Source organism: Chionomys nivalis, chromosome 16, assembly GCF_950005125.1.
Source record: "Chionomys nivalis chromosome 16, mChiNiv1.1, whole genome shotgun sequence".
Classification (NCBI taxonomy): Eukaryota; Metazoa; Chordata; class Mammalia; order Rodentia; family Cricetidae; genus Chionomys; species Chionomys nivalis.
Window position 1 is genome coordinate 12,135,790 of NC_080101.1, and position 16,822 is coordinate 12,152,611.

The following is a 16,822-nucleotide window of genomic DNA, read 5'->3' on the forward strand; positions in this document are numbered from 1 at the left end:
CACCCTGTTTCTGCAGGTAACCCCTTGCCTATGTCCATGTGAGTAACTCCAATTCACTTACTGGCTTCAAGTCTCGGATCTCTGCCAGTGCCCTATCTGGTAATTTGTAACTGAAAAATGGAATCCTTCCTGAATTTTCCTGAAGACCAAATATGATGTATCGTTATGGTTTTTACTTTTAAAATATAAAAATAAAATTACATCATTATGGGTTGTGAGAAGGGATCAACTTCTATTTGAATTTCAGTATTGGGACCAAAAAGTGGGCTGGCTTTTCTTTCTGATAGAAAATGAATTAAAAGAAATTCTGCCAAAGAAATTCAAAGCCACATTGAGATCTGATGTTATTAATGGTAGTTATGGGAACATGTATGTGTTCTGTTGAAACTTGCAATCGAAAAGACGAAAGGAAGATGTTGGTATCTCTGTCAGTATCGTGAGCTAATAAAACATAAGAGTTCACCTTTCCTCACACGCTGGAATGTCTGTCTTGAGTTCATAGGCGGCTCTTCCGGGTCTCTGGTCTTCCTGGTTTCTGACAGTGAGGCTGTAAAAAACAAGACAATTATTGTTGACTGAGAACATCTGAAGAAATGTATTTCTAAATGAATATTTTAAAGATAATTTTAGATACTCAAATTGAATTACTTTTTTAAAAAAGATGTGACCCTGATTACTATTATTGTTATTATTTGAGACAGGGTTTCTCTGTAGCTTTGGTTCCTGTCCTGGAACTTGCTCTGTAGACCAGCTGATCTCCAACTCACAGAGATCCACCTGCCTCTGCCTCCTGAGGGCTGGGATTAAAGGAGTGTGCCACTGGCCGGCCTCTAATTGTTATTTTTAAGAAGACCAAAAGCAGGAGAGATGGTGAGTGGTAAAAGCACTTTCTGCAGAGAAACAGGGTTCAGTTCCCAGCACCCACATAGAAGTTCACGTTCCCAGGGATTGGATATCTTCTTCTGACTTCTGTGGACACTAGTCACACACGTAGTACTAATATATGTTTAGGCAGAACACACAATAAAAAAATAAAAATATGTAACTCTTCTAAAAGAAAGAAAAAATCCAGGGGTGATGATACATGCCTTTACTCCCAGCACTTGGAAGGCAGAGGCAGGTCTGTTGATCTCTTCGAGTTCTAGGCCAGCCAGGGCTCCACGGTGAGACCCTGTCTCAAAAATCAAAACAGAAAGAAAACGAGTTTTGTTTTTCCATTGGGTAGGACCGGTGAGATGGCAGATGGTCCATTTCTGCCATTTGAGGAACTGACTCCTTCTTGGGTAGCTGGACCAGTGTTCATTCCTGACCCGTCTGATGGGTCTCAAGGGATGCTTTCCCAAATGTTATTAGCTCAGTGGATTTGAAACGTCACTGTGGTTTTGATGTGCATTTCACTGATGGTTGACATGGCCAAGCCTCTTTGCATCTATCACAAGCTATCACATATTTTCTCTGAAGACATGTCTTTTTCTATTCCTTAAATTTAAATATCAGTATATCTTTTACCTTTGAGATATATGGCTTTATACATTTCAAAGATTTTATTTAGCCGGGCGGTGGTGGCGCACGCCTTTAATCCCAGCACTCGGGAGGCAGAGGCAGGCGAATCTCTGTGAGTTCGAGGCCAGCCTGGTCTACAAAGGGAGTTCCAGGACAGGCTCCAAAGCTACAGAGAAACCCTGTCTCGAAAAACCAAAAAAAAAAAAAAAAAAAAAAAAAGATTTTATTTTTGTGTACATGGGCATTTTGCCTGCATGTATGTCCATGCACCACCTGCATGCTTGGCGTCTACAGATGTCAGAAGAGGGCATTGGATGGATCCCTTGGAGCTGGGGTTACATGAGTTTGTGAATCACTGTGTGGATCCTGGGGACAGAGTCCATGTCCTCTGCAAGAACAGCCAGTGTTCTGAACTGTGTCAGCTTTAGATATTTTAGATACAAGCTCGAATGACAATTTTTTTTTTTTTTTTTTTTTTTTTTTTGGTTTTTCGAGACAGGGTTTCTCTGTAGCTTTGGTGCCTGTCCCAGAACTAGCTCTTGTAGACCAGGCTGGCCTTGAAATCCCAGAGATCTGCCTGCCTCTGCCTCCCGAGTGCTGGAATTAAAGGCGTGCGCCACCACCGCCCGGCGAATGACAGTTATTTTATGGATGTTATATTCTTCTTCTTTACTCATCAGTTTTAATAAAGATTCTTTTGGACTTTCAGGGTGTTCTTGCATCATCGGAAATAGGGAGGCTTTTTTCTGCTCTTTTCAAGTCCTAGGCTCCATCTATACATTTCCTCTTGGCTGATGCCTACCACATACTGTTAAATGGTGGGAGAGGCTGCCATGTCTTTCTCTCATTCTAAATTTTAGCAGGAAAGCTTCAGAAGCCCAGCAACTTAAAATGATGTTTCATTTTGATGCTGAAGACCAAACCTAGTACTTCATGAATGTTGAGCATGAGTTTTTCCCCCTCAACGTCTAAATGGATTTGTATCCTTGGTGATAGAGGCTTTTGGTTTTGCTACATTATCAGTGTTTCTGTTCATTTTCCAAGGCTTCTCCTTAACATGCTATCTTATAAAAGCCTTTGAGCCTGCTTTTAGCAATCAGTTTTGTAAGTTTTTTTTAGTGTGTGTGTGTGAGCGAGAGACAGAGACAGAGAGCTATTTTTACATAAAGGCAAAATCATTAAAAATTCAGAAATCCTTTTGACTTATTTCTTTTATGAAGCTAAGGCTAAAACGTTTCAATAAATAATGATTTTTTAAAAATGAAACAAAACAAAATAAGAACCCGTTGGGAGGCACTGGGGTGGCATCCTACGAATGCACCGGGCAGCATTTATCCTGCCTGACTTCCTGGCTTCTTTATGAGCAGAACACGTGACTGCACAGTGGGTATGAAAAGCAAAGAGAAAAAGGAATTATGAATTTGACACAAGGCTGCAAAGAGAATTGGAAGCTATATTGTGAATTTAATAATGCATAATTTACTCAAGCTTTGACATTTTTCCATCTTATTTTGCTAAAGCAGAGCAAGTTTAAAGGGGAAAATGTCCTCTAGAAAAAAGGCACAGGGTATTTTTATGGTTCACTGTGTTTACAGGGGTCTTCTGTGGCTGTTATCCCAGAAGACGATGACGAACACAAGCCAAGGCTCTGCTTGCCACACTTCAGCAACGTTCTGTAAGATTCAGGGGCTTCCCTTCCCAATAAGAATGGAGGGGGACACCCTCCAGCATTACAGAAAACAATAAAGTTTATTGCTTTGTTAGCATCTGCTAATTATATGACTTCTTCACACACGAATATAATGCATTCTGACCACATCCATTTCATTGCTGGCCCTTGTCCCCATCTGAGCCTGTTCTTTTTTCCAACCAGTCTTTGTACCTTTATGCGCCCCCCCACCTTCTTTCTATTTAATGGTTTGTGAGTTAGTGTTCCTTACATGGCATGGATGACGTTAGCGTTCCTTACGTGCCATGGGTGATGTTAGCATTCCTTACGCGACATGGGTGATGTTAGCATTCCTTACGTGGCATGGGTAAAGTGCTATTTACAGGAACTCACCAGTGGCTAAAACGTTTATATTTTAGACGATAAAAACCTGAGTGTTTCCCTTTATATTAGAAGGCCACGAACTGGATTCTGAGAGGAATATCATTGAGGCTTTGGGAAATATTGCTAGTTATCTTTCTAGAAAATTTACTATGTATACCAACACAGGCACATCTTAAAAGAATGCTGAGGGGGAAGCAAAATCAAGGAAATTGAACTGTTTTCCATTGATGTGAAAACAACACATTATATTTCTGGATAATTATGATCCAGTAATTTTGAAAAAAAGTTCTTCTCAACCTACATAAAGTTGGTTGTGTAGTCTCCCTACTCTCTATCCCAGAGATAACCATCACTCTTGCTCACAGGTGTGCTACTACATATGCATTTAGATGCCACGTAAGCAAGATTTTACAATATCCATTGCTCTGTAATTGCTCCCCTTCCCCCGTGGCACTTGAGTTTAAATGACAACGGCATGTAGACACCATGAGGCACGGATCCACCTATTTCCTGTTTGTGAACAATGGAGCTACTTTTCTCATGGTGACTGAGGCCATAGCAAACCCTCAGACACATGGTTTCTGTATGCGCTTTACTGTTTTTAGGGGCTTTCTGGGTACACATGTAGAAGGGTGGATATTTAACCTGAATTTTTTTTTTGAGACAGAGTCTGTAGTCCTGGAATATAATACGTAGACCAGGCTGGCCTTGAACTCACAGAGATCTGCCTGCCTCTGCCTCCCGAGTGCTGAGATTAAAGGTGTGTGCCTCCACTTGCATGTATCTTAGCCTTGTTGGCAGGAGCACATGTAGATACCTTTTCTGTGCCATTTCATTTGCTTGTTTTTCATCTTGTCATTTTATGTGCTGAAACTCTTTGTATATTATTAAGGACATTGTAATGATCTTGTCTAAGTATGTTTTATCATTCTTTTTTTTTTATTTTACTGCTTATTCACTCGAGTAACGTATATGTGTGGGGTACCCATGTATGTGTGTGTGTGGATGTGGACGTCATAGGACAGTGTTGTGTGGATGGGCGGGGCTGCGTCCCCGGCACCCAGCCACCTGCATGGCTAGCTTATGTCCCGAAATAATTACATGGAAACTGTATTCTTTTAAATACTGTTTGGGGGCTGGAGAGATGGCTCAGCGGTTAAGAGCATTGCCTGCTCTTCTAAAGGTCCTGAGTTCAATTCCCAGCAACCACATGGTGGCTCACAACCATCTGAAATGAGATCTGATGCCTTCTTCTGGCCTTCAGGCAGACACACAAGACAGAATATTGTATACATAATAAATAAATAAATATTTAAATACTGTTTGACCCATTAGTTTTAGCCTCTTATTGGCTAACTCTTACATATTGATCTAACCCATTTCTTTTTTTTTTTTTTTTTTTTTTTTTTTTTTGGTTTTTCGAGACAAGGTTTCTCTGTGGTTTTGGAGCCTGTCCTGGAACTAGCTCTTGTAGACCAGGCTGGTCTCGAACTCACAGAGATCCGCCTGCCTCTGCCTCCCGAGTGCTGGGATTAAAGGCGTGCGCCACCATCGCCCGGCCAATCTAACCCATTTCTAATGATCTGTGTAGCACCATGAGCTGGCTTACCAGGAAAGATCTTAACCTGCGTTTGTCTGGAGTGAGAGAATCATGGCGACTCACTGACTCGGCTTTTTTCTCCCAGCATTTTGTTCTGTTTACTCCACCCACCTTAGGATTGGCCTATCAAATGGGCCTAGGCAGTTTCTTTATTAATTAACCAATGAAAGTAACAGATTAGAAAGAAATCACTTCCACATCAGGACAGCATGTGTGTGGGGTACCCATGCATAAGCCTGCCTGTGGAGGCCACAGGACAGCATCAAGTGGCTTTCCTTAGGCACTACCTACCTTGGGTTTTTGTTTGTTTTGATTCTTTGAGACAAGGTCTCTCATTGACTGAAGCTAGGCTGCCTGGTTGGCCAGTGAACCAAGGTTTTGTCTGTCTCAGTCTCCCCGATGCTAGCACACAGGTCTGGGACTATAGCTGTCACTCCAAAGTTAGGATTTTTTATTTTTTTCTTAATCTTTTTTTTTTTAAATATTTATTTATTTATTATGTATACAATGTTCTGTCTGTGTGTGTGCCTGCAGGCCAGAAGAGGGCACCAGACCTCATTACAGATGGTTGTGAGCCACCATGTGGTTGCTGAGAATTGAACTCAGGACCTTTGGAAGAGCAGGCAATGCTCTTAACCACTGAGCCATCTCTCCAACCCCCTTTCTTAATCTTTTTAAAGGCACATTTCAACTTATATATTTTTCTTTTATGTGCATTGGTGTTTTGCCTGAATGTATGTCTGTGTGAGGGTGTCAGATCTTCTGGAAATGGAGTTACAGACAGTTGTGAACGGCCATGTGGGTGCTGGGACTTGAACCCTGAGTCCTTTGGAAGGGCAGCCTGGGAGGGAAGGCTGGGCTACAAACAAATCAAAACCAACCTATTTCCTAGATGTGTCATAAATAGGCTATAGTCAAAGGCCCCCTGCCAATCAATGCCTCAGTAAAAGCCCCTCCCAATCAATGTCTCAGTAAAAGCCCCCAGTGTTACCAAGAACAGCTGCAGCAGCAGCACCAGCAAAAGCAGCAGGCATTGGAGCCATGGCTCCCCGTGCCCTGCTGGCTTTGGATGGAGCCCTGGGTCTCACTTCCGCTGCACATCTGCTGCATCCGCATCTCAGTCCTCTCGGATCCCACAGGCTGCAAAAGAAAACAACAACAACAACAAAAGCAGTTGTGATCAAAATCCAGATATTTGCATGTTTGGCTCACAGAGAAGACGCTACACGATAATACCCAGGCTGTTTTTGCAAACTGCTGAGATGTGCTGGACTCTGATGAGAACATATTTAGCAAAGTTAATGGAACATGGCATAAGTTCCAGGAGTAAAATGGAGAAAAGGCTGGCCCTTAGGTAGTTTACTAAGAGAGGCAATGGGTATACAGAGGTCATTGGTAAGTTATGACCACTAGAGCATTTCAGGTTCCCTCTAGACTGAACCACAGCAGAGCAGTTAAAAGGGACAGTACAGGACACACTGACCCAGGAGTCTGAGCGCAGAGATGGATAGATGCGAACTATGCCAAAACGGTCCACTGGAGTAGGTGGTGAAGCGTGGCTCTGGTCTAACGGCAGATAGATCCATGCACACTAGACGTCTTCACTAGCTGTGTGGCATTCGAAAACTCTCCACCAGCAGCATAACACTAAGAACACTGCTTACTAGGTAGCATTTCCCGGGAAGCCAGCCCTCGAGCCAGCCTGGGATCTGCCCAGTCCTTGCAGGGACGGTGCTCTTGCCCGGTGCTCTTGCCCGGTGCTCTTGCCCATCTCCATGGGTGCAAAGCCATCACACATCTCGCCATCAGCCTGCTTGTTGTTGCCGTTGTTGAAGATCAGAAGATTGAATGACAGAGGTGGGCATACGAGCAGCAAAGGAAAGGAGAAATTGCTACGTCCGATTTTGCTTTTGAAAACTATCATTCAACTCTTGATGGAGCTAACTGAAAGCTAAAATCACACACACACACACACACACACATGAACTTTAATAGAACTTTAGAATTAAGTACTAGATTTGTTTATTCCTGTCAAATGTGATGTAATCCTATGTGTGACTGGATTCATTCATTTCGAAATGAGGTCTTGCCTATGTTGCTCAGGTTGGCCCTGAGCATGCTCAAATGCTCCTGCTGCCTGAGCCCTATATATGGCATCTAGATTTCTTTTAATTAGCCAGGCCCATAAGCTTTAGGTTAAGAAACAAGAATTAGCAAATGGCTTCCTTACTCTTTGTGCTCATAATACCCTGATACTACTCCATGGGACCTTAGCTTAGACTGAGCAGGCCAAAGTTTACAAGTCTATTATAGCTTCCAGTTTTTGAAAACAGCCATTATTGAATCACACACTGAGAATATAGTCAGTATAATAAGAATAAAATTTTACAGAAGGAAAAACATCTTGTCTTTTATGGCCCAAGACACAGGTTCTTGTTTCATGAAGATATAGCACCATAGATGAGGTCCCAGTAAAGGGAAACAGAAACTCAAAGGGCAGAGACTCAAAGACCCTTAGCAGCAGGATCCTATCTCCAAGGAATGCATGCAGGCCCCCAGATTTAGACCACAATATAAAGGCAGAATACAAAAGACGAGTTGCAGGGAGATCCAAAGCACAAACACATCTATAGCAACTCTGTTACTTTGCTGTGATGTACTGTGACTCCTGAAGTGTTTCACAGGAGGCAGTCTGAGGCTGCTCTACAAGGCAGGGTCTCAGGTAAATCTGTGGCAGCTGGAAGTACTCCCGGAAGAATTTGCCAGTGCTCCCTGTTACCAGCAGCAGGAAGTACTCCCAGAATAACTTGCCAGTGCTCCCTGTTAGCTGCGCCAGGCACAGACCTCTGACATTTGTCCACTGGTTTGGACTGAGCTCTGACATCAGGCCTAACAGGTTAAATGGATCTCAGTTTGCTCATGCTAAAGTCCTGCACCACCATGCTAAAGCTGGGTTATTCTTGTAACCTGTGGAGGGGTCAGGAGGCAGAGAACTGGTAACCACGTCTCCAGTTAGGGCAGTGTTAGCCCCTAATAAGATCCCTCTGTGTTGACCTTCACAGAAAAAGGGACTTGAAGAAGTCAATGATTTCATTTTAGACTTGTTTTTCTTAGCCCTTTCCTATCTGTAAAGCTGGTCTTTTCACTTTGGCTGGTGGGAACACGGAATGAGTAGACTTTGCTGTTACTTTGATCAAATTCTGTTCCCAGATCTTGACTCCTGGCTCCTGTGTCTTGTCGACGTATCACTTTCTATGCAGAAAAACCATTGAGAAATATTATAGCTCGGCATGAAAGACTGGAAGTCCGAGGTTTTTAAATCCACATTTCAGTTGCCCTGGGGAGTCTCAAGTTGAGTTAGTGAGTGCCTTCTCTGATCACCCATTTTCTGTCCAGTCAAAAATCTAGACATTGGCTGAGCTCAAACACAAGGCAAAAGGAAATGTCAATCATTGGCTGGAATAGCCCAAGTAAGAGGCATGGATGATGTTGCTCTAGAAGGAAACAGGAATTAAAGTGAGCATGGGTGTTAGGATTCAGGCATTATGCTGGCCTGGCCTGTCATATGGCAGGATATACCCAGGCTGTACCATGGCCAACCCAAGCCCCTAATCTGTACACAGGTGCAAAGGTCACTTTAAGATACAAGCTCTGCCCACTCCCTCTTTCCCCAATTCTCTCCCTCTCTGTGTCTCTCTCTTATTCCCCCCCCCCCCCCCCCGCCCCTTTTTCAAGCTGTATCTTAACAATTAGTGTAGGGATAAGCCCCGCCCATTAGGGGGCTTGTTCACCTCGGGCTAATGTTTACTGATAAATTTGCCTCGCGTGATCCCAGCAGCTCCTTTTTCTGCTTTCCTGTTCCCCATGGGAACCTTTGGTCCTGTAAGTCTATTTCCCCATTAAAGCTGTATATATTTTTACAATCTGTCTGCATTCATTTATGTCGTTCCAAATTAGTACCTGGATATCAGTAAAACAACCAGTTACTACAAGACATGACCGGCAACCCAGATTCCTCAGGATCCCCAAGATTTCTTTTTTTTTTTTCTTTTTTCTTTTTTTTGGTTTTTCGAGACAGGGTTTCTCTGTGGTTTTGGAGCCTGTCCTGGAACTAGCTCTGTAGACCAGACTGGTCTCGAACTCACAGAGATCCGCCTACCTCTGCCTCCCAAGTGCTGGGATTAAAGGCGTGCACCACCACCGCCCGGCGATTCCCAAGATTTCAATGCCCACAAATCAACAGGAAGCAGTCTTGAGAACCCTGCGTCCTTATCCCTGTCCTACCTGCTATCCCCTTTAATCTCCCCACCTTTTTATAATAAGAAAAAGATGGGAATATTACGATTCAGGCATTATGCTGGCCTGCCCTGTCATCTGGCAGGATGTACTCAGGCAGTATCCTGGCCAGTCCAGGGTCCTAGTTTGTATGCAGGTGCAAAGATCCCTTTAAGAGACAAATTCCACCCACTCCCGCTCTTTCCTTCCTGTTGCTCTTCTGAAGAGGCAGGTCTCTGTTTTTCTCCCTCCCTCCCTTTTCTCTGTCTGTTTGTCTCTCCCGTCCCTCCCAATACCTTCTTCTCAAAAAACTCCACGCTCAAGCTCTCTCTGCATGGTGTATACTGTTACCCGCAGGGGTCCTTCCCTGTCCTGCTAAGGTCCTCACTCTTGCCATCTTAACAACAGGGAAATGAGGTCTGGAGATGGAGTCACTGTTTTTAAATGCAAAGAGGGAAGTTGGGAGTGCAGTCCAGTTGGTGGGATGTTTAGTTAAAATGCCAGAAGCCTGGGTTCAATTCAGTTCCCAGTACCAAGTAAACAGTCAGACATGGTGGGGACCCGTTATCCCAGCACCAAAACAGTGAAGGTAGGAAGATCCGAAGTTCAGGATCACCCTTGGCTGTAGTGGGTCCGATGCCAGTGCCGGCTACATGGAATCCTGCTTCACAGAAGGCGACAGCACTTCTATTTCAAGAGGAAAAGGTGACTCTGTACTACATTCTGTAAGGCGGAATCAGGATATCCAGATTGTAAAGTAAACACTTCTCATGTCCTGTCTGTTCCAAGTTAACCTTTGACCTAGGCTGCATTGCGGGAGGAATGGGTGTGAGAACCCACAGCACAGAAACTGTCAGAAGTAGAGGAACAGACACAAAGCCTCCCAGTGTTGCCCTCGGCAGCCTGAGGCGTTCCTATAGACTTAATGGAAACCCATTCCGGCCACACCCTGGTTATAATAACAGGAATAGTCAGTTTATGAAGCAGAGCTGGAGATTTGATTAAAATATTTTAATATCCGTTTAAATGGGAGGGTTAAGAGAAAAAGAAGTTCTCAGAATAGTAAGACACACGCGGAGTACAAGTGTGGGCTTCTCAAGGCAGGAGTTGCAGAAAGAGGCATTCAAGTGTGGGTGTGAGCTTCTCAGGAGAGAAAAACAATTCATCTCAGCGGCAACCATGTACACCATTTTAATGACTCTCAAGTTACATCTCAAAAGGTTGCTAGGAAACTCCACCCCCTCCCCTTCTCTCCTTCTTTAATGAGTGTGATGGCTCTGCAGAGATGCTTAGACAGAATCATAATCAGTTAAGGGGAAGCCAGGAGTGGCTGGGTCTGTAGAAGGGTTACTACAGGCCCTCTTCCCATAGTGGGTTACTGGTGAGATTCCTGGAGACCTGAAGCAGCTGGGAACTGATCAGTAAAAATATCCCCTGGTAATGGGCTGATATAATAAACCAATGAATTAAAGTTCAGGTTTTAATCTGAGCAAAGCATTCCTGGATGATCCCAGGGGAAGAGGAGAAACCACAAGGGGAAACCACTAGGGGAAGTTTATCGGCCAGACCTTAAATACCCTCTGGGGGTGTGGAGCCACAGCTTGGTGGGCTTTCTTTGTGGAGTCTGGAGAGGGGGAGCTGCTGCTTGGCATGCTGAGAGCAGGGCTTGGAATGCCCCCCCAGCCCACTGCAGCAGGAGATCTCCAACGGTACCTGTGCTTTGGGAATCCCTGCTCTATAGCTGGCAAAGGCTTCAACTGGATTCCAGGTCTAGGAGACTTCTTCCTTCTCATTTCCCCTAAATTTCCTGTCTTCAAGCCTTCGTCATTTTCCCCTATGAAATTTTGATCCCTTAAGGGTGTGAAGGCAGAAGGTCCCTCTTCCTAAGGAGAAGCACCAACACCAAGGGTCTAAGAGACAAGGCTGACCCCCTGACGGGAGAACAGCAGCAGTGTGTGGCTGCCCATGCTATTCCCAGTTAGCATTCAACCCTCAAACAATCTCCCTCCTTCCTTCCCTCTCCCCCTCCCCCTTTCTCTTTCCTCTCTGTTTCTCATGTGTGGATCAGACATGAGCTCTTGGCCAATGCCACAGCACCATCCTCCCTGCCATAATGGCCATGACCTCTAACCTTCTGGAATGATGAGCCCCAACTTAAATGCTCTCTTTTATAAGTCACCTTGGTAATGGTGTTTCAAATGCTCACAACATTTGAAAAGTAATTAAGACAGTGATTATGGCCAAGAAAATAAGGCTCTGGTCCCCACATTTAAGACAGAAGCTCTAGTTAGATAATAAAGATTCTACAGGGACTAGAGAGAGAGGTTAGTGGTTAGGAGCACGACTCAGGTGTGGTGGCTCACAGACAGCCAGATCCTCGCTCCAGGGGATCTCATGCCTTCTTCTGACCTTAGTGGGCACTGCACATATGTGGTGCAAAGACACACACAGGCAAAACAAACAACAAAAGCCGGGCGGTGGTGGTGGTGGCGCACACCTTTAATCCCAGCACTCCGGAAGCAGAGGCAGGCGGATCTCTGTGAGTTCAAGGCCAGCCTGGTCTACAAGAGTGAGTTCCAGGACAGATAGGGCGGTTACACAGAAAACCCTTGTCTCAAAAAAATCAAACAAAACAAACAAACAACAAAAACTAAAACAATTCTACAGTGAGAAGAGCCAGGACCTAGGCTGTCCACCCATATTCTCAGAGTAGAGACACAGCATACAGGGAAGTATGCAATACGCACAGTATTCTTTTGTTAGGAAGTTCCAGGCTTTCAAGAGAAAGACTTCGCAGGTTTACCCGAAGGAACTACAACTTTAGTGAAAGAGTGAGGAAATTGAGAGAAGGTGGTGATTGTCGTGGCAATCAGTTAAGGCAGGGCTAGTTCTCCTTGATACTAGCAGTACACAAAAGGCAGAAGGGGCCGTGGTCAATAGCATCTATGCAGGTGAAAGACACGGCGGGGCAAAGTGGGAGGGGCCTGTGTGCAGGATTCCCCAGGCCTTTTCCACATCATGAGTAATCATAGAAAACACTTTCCTAGCAACGAGTGTGTACTGCCTGTGTCCAGGAAGCCAGTGGCATCTTGGTGCCCAAGATTTTGGTTGAGCACTGGAGACTTAAACAGTAAAATTCCAGAGTCCTGAAGAGAAGGCAGGTGCTCAGCATACATCATAGTGTTTGTACGACACACCAGGGAACAACTGCCATCGCTTAACCATTGAACTGAAAACACTGAAAGCCAAGTCTCCAGATACCAGCCAGGAGCCAGTATTGCAAGCACAACTGGAAAGAAGCTAAAGATAACAGCCTAGAGCTGCTGTGGTAATTAACTTCAGTACTGGAACAGAAAAAGATATTTGGCTGGGCAGGTGGCGCACACTTTTACTCCCAGTGTGCAGGAGGCAGAGGTAGGTGGATAACCTGGTCTACACAGTGAGTTCCAGGATATCCTGGGCTACCCAGTGACACCCTGTCTCAAGAAACAAACAAACAAAAATTGAATATAAATAATGGCTATTACATTCCAAATAGTCATGAAGACCACTAACAGACATTTGTAACAGGAAAACAAATCAACTGTAAGCTGAGAAGCCGCAGTTAAAATGCAAAGAGGGAAGCAGCAGAAGGAAAGTGGCTCTCCACAAACAAGAAAACTGTACGAAGGGAGACAGCTGATGTTTCGTCGCACAAACAGCAGACCAGGGGACAATGGAACAGCATATCCAAAATGCTGAAAGACAAAGCTGTCTGCTAAAAAGCCTCTGTTCAGTAAGTTCGTCTTTAAAAAAAAATAAGTTAAAAAAAAAGATATTTCCAGATAAGTTAAGAAAAAAAGAAGGAGTATTCATTGCAAGCACGTGATGTCTTAGAGGAAAAATGAAGGACACCTTTCAAAGGAGGTGATGGTAAATTAAACTCAACCTCTATTTACCTATCACCTGTCTGTCTGTGTGTCTGTCTGTTTATCTATCTATTCTCTTCCTCCTCTTCCTCCTCTTCTCCCTCTCCTCATCTTCCTCTTTTTTAGGTAGCCCTGGCTGGCCTGGAACTCCCTATGCCTCACATTCAGACATCATCCTGCCTCTGCTTCCTGAAATCAGAAGGTTGATTTAAAAAAAAAAATGAATGCATTATTACTCTTATTTTTTTCCTTGACTTCTTTAAAAGGATTATAAAAACTAAAATTTAACAGTGTTTATTGGATTTGAACCACACAGAAACTTTATGTGCTTAGCATAACTATACCAAAAAGAGAATGTGAGAAAGGAGCTATGAGGATCAATGTTCCTGAGGTAGATTCTGATACATGATACTGTACATTATAAGCCATTATCAAATTCAGTATAAAAATAAGGTGAAAAAATCATTAAGGAATATATTGAGCTGGGACTAGTGAGATAACTCAGTCAAAAAGTGTGTGTCCTGCAAGCTAAAGGACCCACGTTCCTCTCCCAGGACACACACACACACACACACACACATACACACACACACACATGGCATGGTATTCTGAGTTTGTACTTGCAGAACTGGGAAAATGGAGATAGACCAATCCTGGGGCTTGCTGACTATCTATTCTAGCCGACTTGATGAGTCACAGACCAATGAGAAGCCTTGTTTCAAAACCAACAACTAGTGGCCGGTGCCGGAAGAATGATGTCTGAGGTTGTTCTCTGGTCTCGTTTGCACCTACATACAGGTGCACACACACATTTTGCACCTGCATACATGGGCTTGCACGTACACACGCAAACACATGCACACACACACGCACACACACACACACACACACGTCTGCAATAGCACCAGCCGTGAGAGTGACACAGAAGGAGCTCAAGTTCAAGGCCAGTCTGGCCACGTGGCTATACAGTGAGACACTGTTTCAAAAAAATAAAAATTAAAAGAGAAGGAAGACAAAAAAAAAAAAAGAAGAAATTAAAATTGATGAACTTAGAGAGTTAAATGAAAGAGTGAAAAAGAGCAGGCTAGCCACGAAATACACAAAAGCACAAGGAAAGTGTGTGGGAAATCCAATCATATCAATGTGGCATCAGAAGTACAGAAACTCAAAGGTAAAGACTATGAATGAACACAGGTACATTACAGATTCGAATCTCCAAGCAGAAAGTAAGACACGAAGAAAACACAGCCTACAGCACCCATAATTGAACTAGGGTGGCTATGCTAATAAATGCTTTATAAGTGATACTTTGTGACTTTTTTGTTTTGTTTGTTTTACAGACAGGGTGTCGCTATATAGCTCTGGCTGTACTGGAACTCACCCTGTGGACCAGGCTGACCTCAAACTCTCAGAGATCCACCTGCCTCTTCTTCCCAAATGCTGGGATTAAAGGTGTGTGCCACCACACATGGCTTGTTACTGTAGTCCTTAAAAATTTTTTTAAATTATTTTTATTTATGTGCATGGATGTGTGTCTTCCTGTCTGTATGAGCATCACATGTGTGGAGTGCTCACAGAGGCCAGAGAAGAGTATCAGGTTCATGAAACGTTGTTTGGGTCGGTTGTAAGCAATAACAGTGGAGCAGGAGAGCGCAGATGGAGGAGGGGCACAGCCAAAGAGAAAAATCTTTTTTTTTTTTTAATCTTTTTTAATTAAAATTTCCAACTGCTCCCCGTTTCCCATTTCCCTCCCCTCCTCCCACACATTGCCCCCTCCCCCCACTCCCCTCCCCCATCCCCACTCCTCTTCTCCTCCCCCCAGTCCATTCCCCTCCCTCTCGATACTGGAGATCAGTCCAAATTCCCTGCCCTGCGGGAAGACCAAGGTCCTCCCACTTCCATCCAGGCCCAGGAAGGTGAGCATCCAAACAGGCTACGCTCCCACAAAGCCAGTTCATGTATTAGGATCGAAACCTAGTGCCATTGTCCTTGGCTTCTCATCAGCCTTCATTGTCCGCCATGTTCAGAGAGTCCAGTTTCAACCCATGCTTATTCAGTCCCAGTCCAGCTGGCCTTGAAGAGCTCCCAATAGATCAGTTCCACTGTCACAGTGGGTGGGTGCACGCCTCGTGGTCCTGATTTCCTTGCTCATGTTCTCCCTCCTTTTGCTCCTCATTTGGACCTTAAGAGCTCAGACCGTTGCTCCAATTTGGGTCTCTGTCTCTCTCTCGATCTATCGCCAGTTGAAAGTTCCTGTGCCATTCTCCTTGGCCTCTCGTCAGCTCTCATTGTCCGCCACATTCCGAGAGTCCGGTTTTATCCCATGTTTTTTTTCAGTAGCAGTCCAGCTGACCTTGGTGAGCTCCCAATAGATCGGCCCCACTGTCTCAGTGGTTGGGTGCACCCCTCATGGTCCTGACTTCCTTGTTCATGTTCTCTCTCCTTCTGCTCCTCATTATAACCTTGGGAGCTCAGTCCGGTGCTCCAGTGTGGGTCTCTGGCTCTATCTCCATCCATCGCTAGATGAAGGTTCTATGGCGATATGCACAAAGAGAAAAATCTTGGCGGGCTTAAATGCTATATGATTTTTAAACAACCCCAAGTAACCCAGCAACCGTACAGGCAACTGTATCCGTGCAGGTAAGACCACATAGGTGAGAAGCCTACTGGGCTCAGGTTTCTTTTTTCCAGTGGCTTGGTTATATCCTCCGGTATCTGTTTCCACAAATGAGTTCCTGTATTTGGGGTGGGAGGGACATGACTCTAACCAATGGATTCTGTTCAACTACACAGGACAGCCTATGGCCCTGTGATTTGGACGTGAATAAGTATGACACACAACTACCCACACACGTGTGACAGCAGCTCCTTATTATGATAGCAAATACAACTGAGAGTGCATTGGTCCTGGAGCTAGGACCAACAGTAACGATAGCATGGATTTGACCCAACTACACTGTAGAAAAGTACAAGTTTTTTCCACTAATGTTACAAAAAATCCTTAACAAGCTTCAATGCTTTGATTGCTTAAACCCACTAAAACATTCCTTTTTGTTTTGTTGGACATAGTGGCTTTGTTATGATTTTACTTCTTGTCATCCCTAGAGTCTGATGTTGAGAATTACAGCAAAGCACCCCTGAACTAGGCATAAAGATCCATCCTGAACATACGAGAATAAGAGAAAGGGAGAAGTGGGGAGCGAGTCAAGTCCCAAGGGGATGTGTGTTGTTGACGTGAACATAGCTTTGCCCAGCACCATTGCATCAGTCCCTTGGGAAATGGCAAAGCTTCCCTTCCTGGTCCACAAGTGTATGTTGATAGTGTTTGTGGAAAAATGTCCACCATAGATCCCCGCCATGTTTACAGCCTGAGACTGATCCCTATAGAGATTGTTCCTGCCGAGGTTAGGTAAAACCCACCTGCTTGTTCAGCTGTATACAATAACCCAGCACCCTAGCTTCTCTGTTTGTAACAACCGTGTC

The 16,822-nt window shown here is 44.3% G+C and overlaps 1 protein-coding gene across 5 annotated transcripts in view; it reads right to left on the reverse strand.

Annotated features, from left to right (window-relative positions):
• Positions 1 to 16,822, reverse strand: part of Rgs20 (regulator of G protein signaling 20) — a 73,112-nt gene that overhangs the window by 11,439 nt on the left and 44,851 nt on the right. For 4 of the 5 annotated variants that reach the window (XM_057790602.1, XM_057790600.1, XM_057790603.1 and 1 more), the window contains 2 exons: positions 6,148 to 6,296; positions 464 to 547 (listed from right to left, as the gene is read on the reverse strand). In XM_057790602.1, the coding sequence (XP_057646585.1) occupies positions 464 to 547; positions 6,148 to 6,296 (233 nt within the window). Of the gene's footprint in view, positions 1 to 201; positions 268 to 463; positions 548 to 6,147; positions 6,297 to 16,822 lie in introns of those variants that run through there. The other variant, XM_057790605.1, reaches the window with a different exon arrangement.